At 45.8% G+C, this 19,206-nt stretch overlaps 1 protein-coding gene across 1 annotated transcript in view; it reads left to right on the top strand.

Annotated features, from left to right (window-relative positions):
- The window catches only part of LOC139264071 (collagen alpha-1(IX) chain-like), a 189,610-nt gene that overhangs the window by 103,101 nt on the left and 67,303 nt on the right, over positions 1–19,206 (top strand). The window contains exons 5-6 of the mRNA XM_070880195.1: positions 2,584–2,628; positions 5,837–5,890. Of these exons, the coding sequence (XP_070736296.1) occupies positions 2,584–2,628; positions 5,837–5,890 (99 nt within the window). The remainder of the gene's footprint in view (positions 1–2,583; positions 2,629–5,836; positions 5,891–19,206) is intronic.

The raw sequence follows: 19,206 nt of genomic DNA on the forward strand, positions 1-19,206 counted from the left end.
ATTGTGAACTTCAAATGGACATCTGCAAGAAATAGGAAAGATGTTCATGAGAAGATTCTCAAATTAATATTTAAAAAAAATATATAAACCCAATTACTGCAGTAGGTAAATTCTGTATATTTTGCTTACTGGTGACTACAACAGATCTTTTGAATTGTCAATAGCAACAGATGTTGACAAAGTACAATACTGGCATCAGTTGCTCAGACTATGTATAAGGCATTTAATAATTCAGTTATGTAATGTAAACATTCTCTCATTTGTCAACATACTATTATATGTCAAGGATCATGCACTAGACTGAATCTTTGCACGTCATAAACCTTCGTAAATTGGACTGACTTGGGCTAATTCAAAGACTTTTTAAAAATTCAAACCATTTTAAAAATTTTGGTGATTGTACTATTGTGAAGTGTTTTTAATGTGATTTGTCCAGGTTGGCTTTTAGTCAGAATATCTACACAGTGCAATACTAAATCGGTGTCGTCTTATGACATGAATGATTGGAGTTTAAGTAGTGCAGTGATGTGACTCAGTAAGAAGAGCTCCCTTTAGTATATTTGTACTATATATTTAACTGAATATTTCCCAATACAATGTAATATTACCTGTAATTCCATTGGGCTGGATTTTGCTGTAGAAATAATGGTGAGGCCATTAGCACTCACAGTTACTAAAGTGTGGATCGGACAGCAACTTCCAGCGTTGCAAGAAAGTGTGGGTAAGTGCAAGTTCATTCGCCGCTGAGAGCAAAATCCAGCCCAATATGTTTAACAAAGCCGGGATAATTTATAGGATAAACAATTAGGGTTGGAAGTCCAGGAATCACATTTTCAGCAGTTATACTGGGATTGCACTCACCAGTGGTGACCCCACTGAAACTTATGGGGGTTGTTGTTGGGGGAGGAAGAACCTATTTACCATGATGTCATTTCTGTCACTTATCTGCCCATGTTAGCCAGAAACTCCAGCACTCATTCGCCCATGCAGGGGAGAGAGTTTGCCCGGACTCCGCCACCTTGCCCACACCCCCCCCCCCCACCCCCCCCCACCCCCAACCCTGGCCACTTCCAATTAGCTCCCTTGATCTGCAAAACAATGAGACAGGCCAGATAGACCAGTAGATCTTTTCCTGTCCGTCATATCTTGTATGTTCATATGTAATTTAAGCAAAATAGAGGTGAGATTTGAGCTACAGTATTAGCAAATTTCCCCTTGGGGTTTGGTATTTAAAAGTTAATGCACTTTAGGCAGTCTAGGATACATTGTGTTAGTTATCTAATGAGGTGCTTCATGGGATAAGTGGACATAGCTTCTCCATTTAATTGCCCACAAAGAAACGAGAAAAATTGAGCACTGACTCAATTTATTTTAGAGGCTATTTTAAGAGGGACTATCAAATAATTCAGCTTTTAGTCTGCAATAGTGTATGAAATGCTGTGATCTGAAGAGAGGGGGGTAAAATTCACAAAATGGTGCAGTATGATTAATAAAATTTGACAGGCTATGATATAATTCAAATCTCGGTCTTTTCTGTGATTACTTTATATAACTTGATTTTGAGCATTATTGCACAACAGAGTGGAGGTGGGACCAGATTTGGTTAATATAGCAAGAGGTGCCAGTTGTTCAGGTACCCAAGACTTTGTTGGATTGGTGGGTTAGCAAGGCAGCCATCAATTAGGATCAGCATGTAATAAGTGACGATAGTATGACCATTGTTGGAGGTCACTGGTAATGAAGACTAAACAAAGTGTCATGAACTTATTGAGATCAGTAAACAGACACTAACTAGAGGAAGAGCATTGGAAAAGGTAAACCAAATTATAACTAAGAGTACAGTATAGTTGTGGTACAAACTTAGATGTTATGCACATCAACCAAATTGCCATTTTCACGTTGAAGTAAAAGTTAAAATATAAACAAATGCTAATTTATTTGGTTCGAGAAAGCAAAGTAAAACTGAAAAGAAACACAGTTGAAAAATGCAACGCTGGTGGCACGAATCTGTTAAAGCCACTGTCAAAACAATATTTTGATAACACAGAGAGAAAAGGCACATGAAGATGACTTGCTTGGAATAATAACAACACAAAATAAAGTGTTCATCAGCCCGCAGTATAGACTGATTTGTCTGGACAGGATTCAAGGGCATGAAGACAAGTCTGTATTTTTGTAATGCTATTTTTGGAACACTGATGACATAGATGGAGAAAATCACTTTAGAGATGAACTGGAATGCAACTGTGAGATTCCAAAAATATTTAATTTTTGGTCTCTAATTTGAATCAACATCAAACTTTGTTCAAACTCCAAGCTGTCCATAAATGTTCAAATGTTACTTGGCAGCTGTGTTGTACACTGCCTGTTTTTTTGATGATGTATTAAAGCAAAAGAAAATAGTTTAGTCCAGCAAGATTTCTTTCCAACTTTAAAGCCCACTATGCAGGTAAAACTAGCAATTTGTCATTATTTACAATTTTGAATATTTCAGCACCTGTATAAGCCATCCCTATGAAATGGTAAAATATCTTCTAAATGACCACAAAAAAGACTTTATTGAAATTGTTCTCCTTTTTACAGGGTTTTCGAGGCCTTCATGGGCCCCCAGGACCACAAGGACCCAAGGTAGATACATTTTCCTGATCATATCTGATACGTATGTGACTTTCATTGTCCACATGATATTTACCCTTGTGAAAATCAAAAAATGCAGTGGTACTAGGACCAATGCTCTTTGGATATTATATGAGCCTGCAGTGCACCAAACTGACTGTTCCATAATGCGAAGTCAGTCTAACATGCTATTGTGGTATTCCTGGCACATAGCACATGATATAATGGGTGCAGGCCAGTTTCTGTGATGCTGGGCCATGTGCTATTAAGATGTGTTTTAAGGCAACATTATAAAGTTACGGCAAATGTGTGCAATACTTCCTTTGATAACCATATTTCTTCCTCACCTGCACCCAGGTTCAGTGCATATTTGAGGCACCATTTACTTTTTGCTACTTCCATCCAAGATGCTTTGGCACTGCTTCTCATTGTTGGGCCCCTCAGCTCCAAAAAGGATGTCCCTTCTTTATACGACCGCCTAATCTGCTTCATCGAATGGCGCGATTCTGTGTTGTTGCCTTGCTCCAACCATTTCTCCCCTCTTCTGTATCAGGACTGCTTTAAGATGGGCCAGCAGCACTGGATCATAAAACACTACAGGACCATAATGCATTCCTTTCCCTGCATTGTCCCGAAGCAATCAGAAGTGCAGTGCCCAATCTTCCTGTCAGGCCTAATCTCTGTTGCCCAGACCTACACAGGGTGTACATGGAAGAACTCTATTTGGTAGAATCTCAGCCAGGGCCACCGCCTCTTAAATTTGTACTACTTTGGCATGACTCCCACTGATGTAGAATGATGAATAAGTAAAATTACCCACCCAGTAAGGTCTTCATTCTTCGAATGACAGCATCCTTCACACGCTACGATCCTTCTCAGCACATCCTCGCAAATTCTAGGGATTCTGGCTCTTGGTTGGATATTTTAGGATGAAGTTGACAGACATCAAGCTCAGATCAAAAAAAAAATGGGTTTCTATGGTGTCATTCATGGCCTGAACAGATTAGGGCGGCGAATTTCGGTAACCGTTGCGAGGCGGAACTTCCTGCGCAGACGCAGAAGTCCCACCCCGGCAGCTAAACTGGAGTTACCACCCCCGAGAGGAAGCGGAGCGCAATGCTGCGCGCTCCACTTCCTCTCGGGGGCGGGACTGGGGCGCTATCCAGTGCTATGAGGAGAGGCGCGTAGCGCTGGTGGGAGCAGAGGGCCCTCCCCTTCCGTTAAAGGGGACGGCATACTGTGGACTCTGCATTGGGGAGAAGGGGCCACCGCTACACCACTGGGGAGTGGGGTGCCATGGCAGTAGCCTGGCACAGAAGCGGATTGTGGACTGCAACATCGCGGCACGGACCCCACGATTTCAAGAGGGAAAGGCCGCGACCGGTAAGTCAGTCATTTAAAAAAAAATGTTGGCGCCGCAACTCCCCTTTAATTTTCGCCCCGTGAGCGAACTGAAGCCCAGTTCTCAACCCGCAGCAATCTCATGAGGCGCTACTGAATTTTCGTTCCGGGGCGAAAACTTATCTCTGCGCACAGTAATGATGTTGTCATCGCCAACGCAGCTTCCTGGGGTGGTACCGGCAGGAGTGGGGCGCTACCGGTTAGCACCTCCGCTAACTGCCGCGGAATTTCACGGGAGTCGGTAGCAGCCCCGCGCGATAAGTCGTTTGCGCCTTGTTAGCGCCACATGGGGGCGCTAACAGGAGGTTAAAAACGACCTGAATTTCTCCCCCGAGGTCTGTAACCACCAAGCAATGATGTCAGGATGCATATTTTCATGAACATATGGGGCCGAAAATCCTGGCCTCACCAGGTCCGTACAAAGTGCGCACAGACCCGGCGAGGCCTCGCAAAAGCCGGGTTTCGGGGCGTGATGCGTATACACCGGAAACCAGCTTTTCTGATCTGTCAAGATTTCTCGAGACAGATCCTCCGCATCCCCGGGAGAAGGACATTCGTGCGGGAGAGATTGGGCTATTTGCCCAACTCGTGCCTAGCAAATGTTCTTCAAACTCTTACACCTGGTAAAAGCAGGCGCATAGCTTACTTTTACCAGCATAAGAGTTTTAAAACATATAAAAATAAAATTAAGCACTAATTTTATATTAAAAATCCTGTCCATTAAGGTAAGTTTATTTTTAACACTATTAAAACATTTTTTTTAAATCCAAAAAATGTATATTTTTTCTAAAACATTACATTTAATTTCAATTAATTTTAAGTATGTGTGGTGTTTTATTTATTATGCTGTGTTTTGGTGTTTTAGTGGGTTTTCTCATTGATAGTAATAGGAGTCCGTACAAACAGAGTTCCCATTTTTGTCAATGAGAATACTGCATTGTGATTGATGGTCCAGGCCCATGTGACTCCAGCTTGTACAAAGGTACATGAAAGACATCTCCCCATGCCCTGTACAGTGAATCTAGGCCTCCGACCAGGATCTCTACATTCCTCCAGGACCACCAGGTACTTTTGTAGATTTTTTTGAGGTTGGAGGTGTACATACGAAGGAAGCCTCCGATTACAATTCTCCCCCCATGATTTCCCAAGAACCAATCAAGGTTAGCCAAATTCCTCCAGTCGGTGAAGAATGAAGATGCTACTAGGTAGGTATTGTTACTTTTTGCACAGGTGAAACTTTGCAACAAGGACTCCTCATGGTATAAGCACAATGATAGCCTGAAGTGCTAATTGGTGAATCACTTGTGGGGGACATTATTTGCAATCCCAAACATCTTATGTTGTCAAAGATAGCTGACATTCTTCTTCAGGAGTACTTTGGGACATCTCGCTGCTTAAGGTGTTGCTCTGTTCAATTTGCCGAGCTTGGCACACAGCCAGTCATGAAGCCCTCTGGTCATACATTAAAGGAGAGGCAATTTCCTGGGGTAGTGATTTTGATTGACAGCTGTTTCTGAGATATTTGAAAAGGTTGGATTGGTTGGAGATCTCCATGATTGACATCTCAGTAGGCAGAGACTCATGAAACTAAATTATATGGCAGCCCACAGTCTTGGGGCCACCATATAAGAGCACAGAGAGCAGTCAGTTAGTGTGTTTGAAACTCATAGTCACCAGCTGACCAGTGACACTGAACCCAAGACAATATCTAGCATGGGAACCCAAAAATATCGAAAGTGCTGTATTGTATCTTTTATGACTTTATCATGGAATGGAGAAATAAATATGCCTATTGTCAAATTTTATAATTTCTTTCCAGGGACAAAAAGGAATGATTGGTCAAAAGGGGGCTGAAGGGCAGCCTGGGATACCGGTGAGTGATGGTATTTTTCTGCACCATTTAAAAGGAAAATTACTGCGCCTCTTTCAGTCTTTCTGCAACACACACACACACACACACACACAGAAAGGAGAAAACCCAATTCTTATTCTACCAGAAATTTTACTGTATCACCAAGAGCAACACATTTCCTCCTACTTAGCTCCTGACATGGTAACTGTACCCATCAAGGGGTTATAAATCAAGTCTGATTTGGAGAATAAGCCACCTGTTCAGATGTTCATTGAATGTGTGCCTAACACAGAGCACAGAATAGAGGATGAACATCCTTTAGATTTCAGTGCATGTTCCCTTCTAAACATGTTCTCCTCTAAAGTATTGGCATTTTAAGTTAAATATCTTTTTCCCAACATCTCATTGGGCTAGATTTTACACTTTTGTGCTTATCACCCAAAAATGGTGGTTATTTCTGGCATGGGGGGTAAAAATGGGTTTTTAGATCGCCGGCTTCTCACCCATTCTCAAAGCACCTAGTCTCCATTTTTGAAAATGGGCGTTACCGCGAGCGACATGAAATGGGCGGCAGCGTTAAATCTCACTGACCTGCTGCCGTAAAGTGTCATCACCCTAAGCAACTGCATGGCAATGCTCGATTCCCGTGATTCAGGAGGTCAAGAGTCATGACATGCACAGGAGAGGAGACAGAGAGAGAGAGGGAGCTCAGAAGGACTGAAGGCGTGCCTGGGTGTGGTGTGGCAGCTTTGGGAGGAAGGAGGGAGACTTTAGAGCTTCACAGTAAGTAGGGAAAGAAAAATTAGCTGTTACAAGCCACATATTTGCCCGAATTTGGCCTATAATGAAAGGAGAGGAGGAGGCATCACAACACGCTGTGGAGACTGACGCTGGAGAGAGCAGTGAGGTGGGAGAGGAGCACATTGGAGGGCGCAAAAGAGCCAGGAGCTTCTCGGGCGAGGCAAATGCCTCCCTCCTGCAGGAGATCGAGTTACACTGGGGTGATTTGCTACAGGGAGGGCGTGGAAAGCCCACCCCAAAGGCCTACCAGAAGATATGGGCCGAGATAGCAGAAGTGGTCTCGTCGGCGACCAACGAGGTTCGTGAGGGCAACCAATGCCGCAAAAATTGGAACGACCTTGTGCGATCCGCAAGAGTAAGTATTACATTGATTTACATGTACTTATGTATTTATATAATTTGATCTGTAACAGTCATGAGTGACTATCATCAGATGTGAGGTCTTTCACTTTTACCGGGAATGTTTTACTCAAAGCCTGCACGTCTTTCGGTAAAGAAGATAATTTTCATAATAAACATGATTACATCTGTCGGTTATGTGTTGTATCAGTGTCTGTGACAGTATCTAGCAATGATATCACGCAATGATCTCATGCCATGTCGTCCTGTCACCTTTTACAGAAGAAGCTATCGACGATGAGGTCCGTGCAGAGGCGAACTGGTGGGAGGCCATCAGTCCCCAGCGACATCACTGAGATGGAGGAGTGGGTGCTCACAATCGTGGGAAAACACACCGGACAACCACGGAAGCAACTGCAGGCCTTGAAGTGATGCCACGTGAGTAAAGCTTACACCATTGCGTAATGTAAAGTCAATAGATGCCACATCCACTCATATCTGAACAATCATATATGATAGATGGTTTCTAAAATTGTCATAGAAATAATGCTGGCCTAATGAAAATCATTACAATGCAAATGTGTTGATGGTCATGAAATGTGATGCCTGTGATGATTTTGTCGTGCATATGCTGTGTATAGCACTGGACTCACCTTGTGACCCTCGCACCCCCTTCTCCTCTAATAACCTCATTTGTTGTTTTGCAGCTCAGCCAGCAGCACGTCCCAAGACAAGACCACAGAGCCCAGAAGGTGGGGGCGCAGGGCCCGACTCTCTGGACGATCCAACATCTGGTGCTGAGGAGTTCCGATTCTCGCCCGTCAATCTGCTGGGTCTGTTCTCCACGGATGAGAGCGCGGACTTCGAGGAACGCTCCAGAAGACATTCCACCCCAAGGCCATCTAGTGGTCCTCCAGTCATTCCTGCCTCCACTCTGGAGGTACCGGCCCCAAGCACCTCACCACAGGGCACCCCATTTGTCCCCAAAACGGCACCGACCCCGCGGAGGCCTTGTGGACGCGGTAGGTCTGTTCCACAAGCACCACATGAGAGCGGAGAGATGGTACAGTTGTCCAGGAGGACTGTAGCCATTGGTGACCATTGGGGGGCATATCTCGACAGCTGGGCACCATGACTGAGTATATTCCGTGGATGGCGGAGGCCCTGGATGCGATAGCCAGGAAAACTACTGGCACAGGCCTCCCAGTGGTCCCCGAGCATGGCACTCCACCCCTAGGTTCCGCACCACCACTGCGAACAACAGATGAGAGCAAGGACCAAGATCCTGCTTCTGCATCAGAGAATGTTGTCCCCCCCCCCCCCCCCGGCACCCCCCGCTCCCGTAGCCGTGCAACCACCACATCTGCCTTCATCCCCCCCAATGAGGCACCGCCTGAAGAGCTCCTCGGCCAGATGCCGTGGAGTGAAGTGGGGAAGGGGAGAGGGAAAGGAAAGTGAGGTGTATGTCTGCAGGTGTTATATCTCCATCTGGGTGTATGCAATTTGTTGTAATGTATGGGGGCTGGGGAGCACCCTCCTGCTTTGTCTTTGTATTCTGTGTTGGTGGACATATTGAAAATGATGGAAAAAGTGGGGTGTGGGCAGGGGTTGGGTGTTATTATCTGTGATACTTATGATTTCAGACCAATGTAGGTATAATTTTTTTTATTGAACATAACCTTGTTGCGCATTGCCTCAGATAGCTGGATCGTTACACACTGGTGATTCCTTAACACGAAATACAAGTTAACTTCAATCAACGTAAACTTTAACTGGCACCAAGGTGATGCCCACCATTGATGTCTGAGCTGCACACACACAGCAGTGTGTCAGCGTTGTCACTCACATCAACATTCTTTCAGGCAAATCGTTCAGATATCAGCTCCTCACGTAAGCGTCTTGCAGCTATGTAGCCACCCGGGCCCTTTTCTGAGGTCTGGAGGGGGTCGTGGGCATGGTTGCATAGCCAGCATGATTGTCTGGCCCTAGGTCAGCATCCAGCTCCTCATCCTCCTCTCTCTCCTAAGGTGGAGCATCAGTGCCTTCTGGCAATTCTTGGCCCCTCCTGATAGCCAGGTTGTACAGCATGGAGCACACGACCACGAATTTACCTATTTGCTCAGGGTTGTATTGTAGCTCCCCTCCTGAGTGGTCAAGACATGTGAAGCGCTGCTTAAGCACAGTTATTGTTCTCTGGACCACATTGCGTGTGTCTCTGTGGCTCCGGTTGTATCGCTTCTCGGCCTTGGTGTGGGTGTCATGCAGGGGGGTCATCAGCCAGGTGGCTAGGCCATATCGATTATCACCAAGCATTCAGCATTGTCCTTGTGGCTGACTCTTAAAGATGTCAGAGACAGTGCTCTCACACAGGATGTGAGTCTCATCGAAGGTGCCCAGACATTTGGCATTCACTGCCAGTATGATCTGGTTGTGATCGACAACTAGTTGGACCTTCAGGGAGTGAAATCCTTTTCTGTTACAAAAATGCTCTGGGTCCTGAGAAGGTGCCCGCATGGCGATGTGAGTGCACTGTATAGCTCCCTGCACCCTGGGAAACTTAGCAATGCGGTAGAATGCTCCAGTCCGGTCAGTCTGAGCCTCCGTGATCATGGGGAAGCTGATAAAGTCCATCCTTCTCGCATACAATGCCTCCGTGACCTGTCTAATGCAGCGATGGGTTGCATGGTGAGACAGAGGGCAAATCTCGACTGCGGAGGCCCGAAAGGAATCGGACGCATAGAAAGACAGTGCCGCGGTGACCTTGACCTTGACCGACACTGATGTCCTGATGTCAGGCTGCATTTGTGGCCTGATGAGCTCACATATTTCAGTGATCACCACTTTGTGGAAGCGCAGACTCCGAAGGCAGGTGTGGTCGGAGATGTCGAGGTAAGACCTCTTTTCCCTGTACATGTGGGGAGTGTATGGTCTGGTCCTTCTCCTCATTCTTGCACGTCTTAAATTGGGGACATAATGATGTGCATCACACATTGAGCCATTTGCACTCTGCAGCATCTGTGTATTAATCGATGCAGGCTGAGAAATGGCTGACCCCATTGCATTGAAAGTATAATAGCGATTGATCAGAAGCAATGATTTCCTCACCAAATTATACCTAGAGTAAACCCCCAATAGTCCAGAGTCTGAAATATGTCTGTTGAGATAGTCACTTTACCTGAGAAGAACTCCAGAGTCAATGCAAACTCCCCCGAAGTTGAAGCAGCCTTTTGAATAAAGCGACCTGCGATTTTAAAAATGGCAGCCACACCGCTAGCTTTAGTTCAGAACAGTTCCACTTTTATGGGTTGTTTTTTGGGCGAGTGATATTGTGGGCAATATGTGTGCGAGGTGGTGAAAGTGATGGTGGGCGATCTCCTGGGCGTTGGTTTCGCCAAATGTGCTCTTTACGACAAAAAAAAATGGGCAGGCGGTATTAATGAATCTCAGCGTTAATTTTGTGCGGAAAGTAACGCTGGGCAATATTATGGCTGTTGATTTCGCCCAAACAAAGTGGGCGGGTGGTAATATTTTTTCCTGGCGTTAAGCACATGGGGAAAGTAACGTTCGGCGATAAGTTACCAAAAAATGCCCGTCAGCTTCCATTTTGTACCAAAATAGGTGATAAAATGGGCGTTATACGTCACTTCAGCGAGAAAATGGGCATTAAATAGGCATTAAGCATGCAAAAAAAGTGGAGGTTCTAGCCCATTGTTTCTCTTATTTTGCTTGTTTCTAAGTATCCATCAAAAATCAGTAGTTGAGATGTAAGACTCCCAGCGAGATACTTGCCTAAACCAACTAAGAAATGATGATAGGTCCTTGCCCATTGGTGCACCTAACATCAAGGCATAGAAACTCTCCAGAAAAGGATGTGATATCTTTTCTGAATCTTGACTTGACAGACTGTTACAATGATGTTATCTCATTGGTTAATGAATGTCTATCGCCTTCCATAAAAATACTTTTGAAGGCTAGTAAACTTTCATGGGTAAGGGTATCAAGTGATATGGAACAAAGGCGGGTAAATGGATTTGAGATTCAGATTAGCCATGATCTAACTGAATAGCAGAATAGGCTCAAGAGGCTAAATGGCCTACTCCTGTTCTTGCATTCCTCATCCTCTTCTCAGGCAAGCATCTGGAGTCGTTGAAAAGGGTGAATGTATGTAGTGTTTGCCATGATACTTGCCTCCTTGAGGCATCTAAAATAGGTTTTCACAATCCTAGACGTCTGTTCAATGACATTTCTGGTGACACAATGACCCTCATTGCATCAGTGCTCAACTGAGGTATGAAGGAACTCCACTGGGTCATTAACTACTGCAGCAGAAGGAAGCTTCTCGCTCCTAGAAACCATAAAGAGACCTGCCTCTGGACATTAAAGTGTGATGGAATGTTGGACTGCTTCTCGATAAAGGAATTATGGCATTGATTGAAACCATTTCCTGTTCATGAAGTACCATATAATCATACAGCTCAGAAAGGTCAATCAGCCCTGTACCTCTGGGGTGAGACCAGGAGAACAACCACAGGTCAGAGCTTGAGAGAACAATGCATGATTCAGTGGTGTACAGCCAATTGAGTGATATGATTTAATGTCCCCTGATGTTGTTTGAAAGGACCTGGAGACTTAAAAGTTGAGAGCAATAGTGATGTCATCTATTGAAGGTGGGCTCCAGGTCTGGAGTGAGCAGGTAGCACAATTCATTAGATTCCCAAGGCTAGCATAGTCTTCTCACTCATTGTTCATGGTGAGGTCCAAATAGGAACACCTGTGAGTACATGCAAGATGTTTCCTGTGGTGCTTGACAAACTTGGCATCCCTATGGACTTCTCCTCCACATCATAAACAAAGCAAAGGGAAATCCCTAGTAGAATCATCATTCTTCACTCCTGTACTGCTGAGATTTGTGAATAAAAGTAGCACCTTAATGGGAGCAAAGCTGAGATAAATTTATGATAAAGCTTCCACAAATAAAAAATATAAAAATCTATGGAGCAAAGTTTCAGCTGTTGCAGTAAGTTGTGAAGGAGGCCAATTAAAGTTCTACCTGTCTAACATCACTTAGCAACCAGAACCACATCTTTTATGCAAGTGTCCATTCAGTAAGGCGGGCCACAAGCAATGGGGAACGAAAGTGGAATAGCTGGTATTTAAGCTAAGTTTAAATCGAATTAGCTGGAGGTGGATGGGATTTCAGCAATGCTCCCGGCTGCCCACAGCACCACGCCAGGACATTTCCTACAAATTTCTTCAGGTGTGTGGTCATTGCACTGGAATTCCACACCCCATATTTCTCTCTTGATCACTCCAAATCTGCCACAAAACGGGCAGAAAACTGGAAGAAAATCTTAGGCCTCAGTATCATGATCTATAAATGAAATTAGTCGTCAGATATTCTGCATGGATTCCAGAAAATTGAACCTTCACATTTGCAAAGCTTTTGATAGGGTATCGCATGTCATGGAAAAGCTGGCCTGTTGTGACATATCCAGTGATTTCTTTTTCAATCCAATACAGAAGAAAACATAAATCTCAGGTAATATAACTGGAGCTCCATATTCTTATCACAGTATGTATTAAGTGAATCCTCATGAAAATGTGGCCAACCTCATGTTTTCCTCACTATCATTGATTTGGCTGATGTCATCAAAAGTAGTGTTATATTCTTTGTTGATGGCACAATTGCTACAGTAGCTGTAACGTCCAATAGGCAGTGATTAAATCACTGAAGGCAGAATTGGTCAGTGCAGGGACAAATGGTATGTTATCTTCAGGTATGAGAAGACCAAATTATAAACCATGTTGACAGCATTGATTGTGTTGATGATACTTTGTTCCTTTATAAACACACAGTTCCTTGGCTTAGTAAACATCCAAACTATGCCAGAGCTCCTCCTGGCCCCACAAAGAAAGGTTTTTTTTAAAGTAAAAAGACTGACCTTTTTGAGCCTCTTCTAGCTTCAACCCATCTTCCTGCTAGGTTGGCCTGGCAGGAAATCCACAACTGCTTCCCTGCTCAGGTCCACGTAAAAGTAGCAATTGGGCCCCGATCAAGGGAATCCGACCTGCAATTTAAAGAAGAACCCCTCTGGTTTCTAGGGGTGTCCTTCCTGCCTGCTCAGAAGAGCAGGTTAAAATCGCAGTTGCTAGACGTTAGCAGGTGTAGCAGGAGTCCCACAGGTGATTTTAACTGCTTGCCTGCATGGTTTACAGTAGGCAAGCAAGATTAAAATCACTCCTTGGATATTCCTCCTGGATTTCCAGTAGAGTTTCTCCAAGTCTCCCAACCACCAATTAAACAGATAGATAGGACCCCAGTTTATTGTCTCATTGGAAAATACATTAAGGTGTGATGCATGAAATTTTTGTCCTCATGTTCTATTATGTCACCTTGCATTGAGCGAGATTGGCCCTAAGTGGGAAATTCTCATGGTCCCTAAAGGAGATTCAGAAAACTGCTCATTCCAAGCACAGGCCAGCTCTCCTCAAGGTAACATTCAAAAACATTGCAATGGATCATTTAGAAAAAGACTTTCAAGCCATTTCCTTCTGAAGTTACATTCGCCCTTCAATCAGCTGAATTAGATACTCTGAAGCACATGCTTCCATTAGGTGCTGCCGATAACCACACGGCTGCAGTTTCTCTAACTCGCCTCTGAAAGAACACTTTGGGGGATAACTAATATGTTTCTTTTGAAACTGGGTAGTTATTATCATGGATTCTTACATGGCCCTTGAATATTAAGAGATTGTTTTACAGGATTATGTGATCCTCTCCACTAAGATTCTTTGTTTCTAGAGGATTATAAGTTTGGATTCTGCCTGCAGTCAAGTAAAGCTCTAAATTCCATACAAAAACAAACTAGAATGAGGCAGCAAATGGGAGCAAAAAGACATTTTAGGCACCCCTTGAACTTCACTTTTTAATGTACTACTTGATCTCCCATTGTGTAGTCTTTACTTGAAGTGGAGTTAGCGGGCAGTGGATAATTGGTACAGGGCACATTAAATTTAGTCCAAATTTGAAAGTATCACAGGTAGAAATTACATTGCACCCCGTTTGGGATGGTAACATCCGGGAGGCGGGACATTCTGCGGCATGCGCAGAAGAGCAAGCGAGCTGCGACACCCCATGTGGAGGATGAGAGTCAGACTAGCGCAGATCTGGATACGCAATCCGAGATGCCAGAGGAGGAAGTGAATGGACTGTACACTTTTATAACCAAGAGTAAACCAATTTTGATTAACGTGAAGTTTAAAGAGATACCGGTATTGATGGAACTGGACACAGGGGCAAGCCAATCGATCATGAACGAGAGATCATTTAATAAGCTGTGGGACACTAAGACTGTGAGGCCCAGGCTGACCCCTGTTAACGCCAAGCTGCGCACGTACACCAAAGAACTGATAAAGGTGATTGGCAGTGCACAAATTAATGTGTCGTATAACGGTGTGGTTCACGAGTTACCGCTGTGGATTGTTCCAGGCAATGGCCCAAAGCTGCTCGGCAGGAGCTTGTTGGAGAAAATCAGATGCGACTGGAACGACATAAAGGTGTTGTCGGAGGAAGATACATGTGCCCAAGTATTGAGCAAGTTCCCCTCTGTCATGTATCTCACATTACTCTATAATATAACTGTATCTTACCATGCTATACATGACTGTAACTGGATATGACCTGTAACAATAAGCATACCTTACCACCAGGGGTGCACTTGCAGGAGACACTCCATACCTGTCCCACTGAGGTATATAAAGGGAGGTCTCAGGCAAGTGCAGCACTGGAGAGCTGGATTAAAGGTGCAGGTCCTGAGTGTCCTTGACTTCAGCATGTGTCTCATGTAAGTCAGTACATTATAGTCAGGACTTAACAGTGGCAACGAGTTACGGGATCACAGAATCCACAGAATGGCTACCAACAGCTCAGATGAGAAATACAATGCTGGAGACAATTGGGATGACTTTATAGAAAGGCTCCAGCAAAGCTTTGTGACCAAAGACTGGCTGGGCGACAATAAGGCAGACAAGAGAAGAGTCCATCTCTTGACCAGCTGTGGCTCGAAAACATACGCTTTAATGAAAGACCTGTTGGCACCCGAGAAAACAGCAAGCAAGTCGTTTGAGGAGTTGAGCACACTGGTGAGAGACCACCTGAAGCCAGCGAGCAGCCTATACATGGCCTGACACAGGTTCTACAATTACAGACGCTGTGTGGGCCAAAGCATACCCAACCTCGTGGCGGAACTTCGGAGGCTGGCTAGCTCATGTGAGTTCCCCGATGAACTAAGGAGAGAAGTACTGAGAGACTTTTTTATTGAAGGAATAGGCCACGCAGGCATATTCTGAAAGCTTATAGAGACTAAGAACTTGACTCTAGAGGCAGCAGCACTGGTCGCACAGACATTCTCGGCAGGCGAAGAAGAAACGAGGCTGATCTATACTTCGGGTACGACAACCAACGAGACATCGGAACAAGGGGTCACATTGTGAAACAAACCGCTACCCCCACACACAGACAAAGACAGGAGAGCAGGCCTTCAACAGCAGACAGTGGCGCCAGAAGCCATCAAAATCAAGGGCCACATGAACGGCCGATCACACCTCATCAACCCACAATGCGAGCAATCAACAACAGATTGAGAGAAGCTCAAGGGAGATCAGCCAGACGCAGCTCATCCTTCGGAAACAATGAAAACGGTCTGTGTTGGAGATGTGGGGGAAGGCGTGTCGATTTCAGCATGCCGTTTGCAGAAACTGCAACTACACAGGGCATCTAGCTCGCATGTGCAGAAAAACAGCAGTTCGGCTGGTATATGAATCGGAAGGGTCGGAAAGTGGACCAGAAGATGGATGGAACAGTGCATGGGATGACGAGGTACAGCGGGTTAACACGATCAATGTCCACTGTTTTTACACCAAGACGCCTCCAATTATGATGAGGGTTCTACTCAACGGGATACCCGTCAACATGGAACTGGACACAGGGGCCAGTCAATCCCTCATGAGCGTTCAACAATTTGAACAGCTGTGGCCACACAAAAGCAACAGACCAAAACTCACAAAAATCGACACCAAACTAAGGACCTGTACTAAAGAAATCATCCCAGTCCTTGGCAGCGCCATGCTCTCAGTCACACACAAAGGGATGGTGAACCGACTTTCCCTGTGGATTGTCCCCGGGAATCTCTCAGCCCTGTTGGGGAGAAGCTAGCTAGCAGAACCTAATTGGAAATGGGATGATGTTCACGCCACGTCATCAGAGGAACGGACTTCCTGCTCAACAGTTCCAAGCCGTTTTGAACATCTCTTTCAGCCAGGTGTGGGCACCTTCAAAGGGGCTAAAGTTAGAATCTACATCACACACAATGCCAGACCGGTCCATCACAAGGCTAGAGCTGTGCCTTATGTGATGAGGGAAAAGATTGAAAACGAACTGGACCGGCTTCTGCGGGAAGGCATAATTTCTCCTGTGGAATTCAATGACTGGGCAAGCCCCATCATCCCCGTCATGAAGCCTGATGGATCCGTGCGAATCTGTGGGGATTACAAGTCTACCATAAACAGAGTCTCCCTACAGGACCAATACCCGCTGCCCAGAGCGGAAGTTTGCCACGTTGGCTGGAGGAAAACTTTTCTCGAAACTTGACCTCACATCTGCGTATATGACGCAAGAATTGACCGAAGAGTCTAAGCTACTCACCACCATCTACACACATTGAGGCCTTTTTGATACAATCGATGCCCATTCGGCATCAGGTCGGCAGCTGCTATATTCCAGCGCAACATGGAGAGTCTGCTCAAGTCCATCCCGGGGACGGTTGTGTTTCAAGATGACATACTCATCATGGGCAGGGACACCGACTCTCATCTCCGCAATCTTGAGGAAGTACTAAGTCGATTGGATCGGGTAGGCCTAAGAGTTAAGAAATCCAAGTGTCTGTTTCTCGCGCCTGAGGTTGAATTTTTGGGCAGAAGGATTGCCGCTGATGGAATCCGCCCAATCGAATCCAAAACTGAAGCGATTCGCCTGGCACCCAGGCCCCGGAATGTCTCGGAACTGCGTGCCTTTCTCGGGCTACTCAATTACTTTGGGAACTTTATGCAGAACTTGAGCATGCTGCTGGAGCCTCTCCACGTGCTACTCACAAGGGGAGGCGATTGGTTTTGGGGGGACGCCCAAAATCGCCTTCAATAAGGCACGCAACCTTCTATGTTCCAAGAGTGTTTTAGCCTTTTTTTGACCCAGGTAAAAAGTTAGTCCTTACGTGTGATGCGTCAGCGTACGGGGTCGGGTGCATTTTACAGCAATGATGCGGGTAAATTGCAGCCCGTTGCTTATGTCTCCAGGTCACTTTCGCGGGCGGAGAGCAGGTACGGTATGGTTGAGAAGGAGGCGCTCGCGTGCATGTACGGTGTCAAAAAGATGCACCAATACCTTTTCGGGACCAAGTTTGCATTAGAAACCGACCACAAACCCCTCACGTCCCTACTATCCAAGTGCAAGGCAATCAACGACAATGCTTCGGCGCACATTCAGCGGTGGACACTCATGCTGGCGGCTTACGACGACACGATAAGGCACAGACCAGGCACTGTGCTGACGCGCTTAGCAGGCTACCCCTGGCGACAACAGAAGGGTCCGACGAACAGGACTGTGAGATGCTCATGGCAATCAATACCTTTGAATCCACAGGTTCGCCCATGACGGCTCGCCAAATCAGAGCCTGGACAACCAGTGACCCCACGTTATCTCTAGTCAAAAGATGCGTTTTAACCGGTGACTGGGCAGAGGCTCGTGATGCCTGCCCTGAGGAGGTCAAACCCTTCCATAGACACATGCATGAACTCTCACTACAGGCAGACTGCCTGATGTGGGGCAGCCGAGTAGTTATACCCTTACGAGGCAGGGAGGCGTTTGTCTGGGAGCTCCATCGTGAGCACCCGGGGATCATCCTTATGAAGGCCATAGCCATATCTCATGTCTGGTTGCCTGGCATTGACGCGGACTTGGAGTTCTGCGTCCGTCTGTGCACCATTTGTGCCCAACTCAGTAATGCCCCCGGGGAGGCCCCCCTAAGCCCCTGGCCCACCAAACCGTGGTCGCGGGTGCATGTAGACTATGCGGGCCCATTCATGGGCAAAATGTTTCTCGTAGTCGTTGATGCATTCTCAAAATGGATCAAGTGCACCATTTTAAACTCGAGCATCACCTCCACCACTGGAGAGCCTTAGAACCATGTTTGCAATGCACGGCATTCCTGACATATTGGTCAGTGATAATGGTCCATGCTTCACCAGCGCAGAATTTCACGATTTTATTGTTGACTACGGTATAAATCACGTTAAGACGGCACCTTTCAAGCCGGCCTCCAATGGCCAGGCGGGGCGAGCAGTGCAGATCATTAAACAAGGCATGCTCAGAATGCAAGGTCCTACACTGCAAAGCCGCCTGTCGCGACTGCTGCTGGCATACAGATCTTGTCCGCATTCGTTGACTGGGGTTCCCCCCGCGCAACTATTGATGAAACAAACCTTAAAGACAAGGCTCTCATTAATCCTCTCAGACATGCATGAAATTGGTGAGGCTAAGCGTCAAAAGGTAACTGAGTACCATGACCGAAATTCGAGGGGGAGGTGGAATGAGATAGGGGACAAAGTGTTTGTGCTAAACTATGGCCCGGGTCCCAAATGGCTTGCAGGGACAGTAACCGACAAAGAGGGAAACAGGCTACTGGTTGTACAAATGGACAGTGGCCAAACCTGCCGGAGGCATGTAGACCAAGTAAAAAGTAGATTCACTGATAACACTGAAGAACCAGAGGCAGACTACAATGTGGAACTCACACCGCACCTGGTGGACAGACAGGTGGAACAACCTGAGGAAAGGGCAGTCTCAACAGACAGCCCAGGCGAGATACCAGCAATCACACTGAACGAAACAGACAGCCCAGGCGAGATACCAGCAATCACACCGAATGAAAAACAGGCACCAAGGCAAACAACTGAACCACAACTAAGACGCTCCATGCGAGAGCGTAGACCACCTGAGAGACTGAATCTATAAAGGCAATAAGACCTTGGGGGAGGGTGATGTCATGTATCTCACATTACTCTATATAACTGTATCTTACCATGCTATACATGACTGTAACTGGATATGACCTGTAACAATAAGCATACCTTACCATCCAGGG

Source organism: Pristiophorus japonicus, chromosome 1, assembly GCF_044704955.1.
Source record: "Pristiophorus japonicus isolate sPriJap1 chromosome 1, sPriJap1.hap1, whole genome shotgun sequence".
NCBI lineage: Eukaryota > Metazoa > Chordata > Chondrichthyes > Pristiophoridae > Pristiophorus > Pristiophorus japonicus.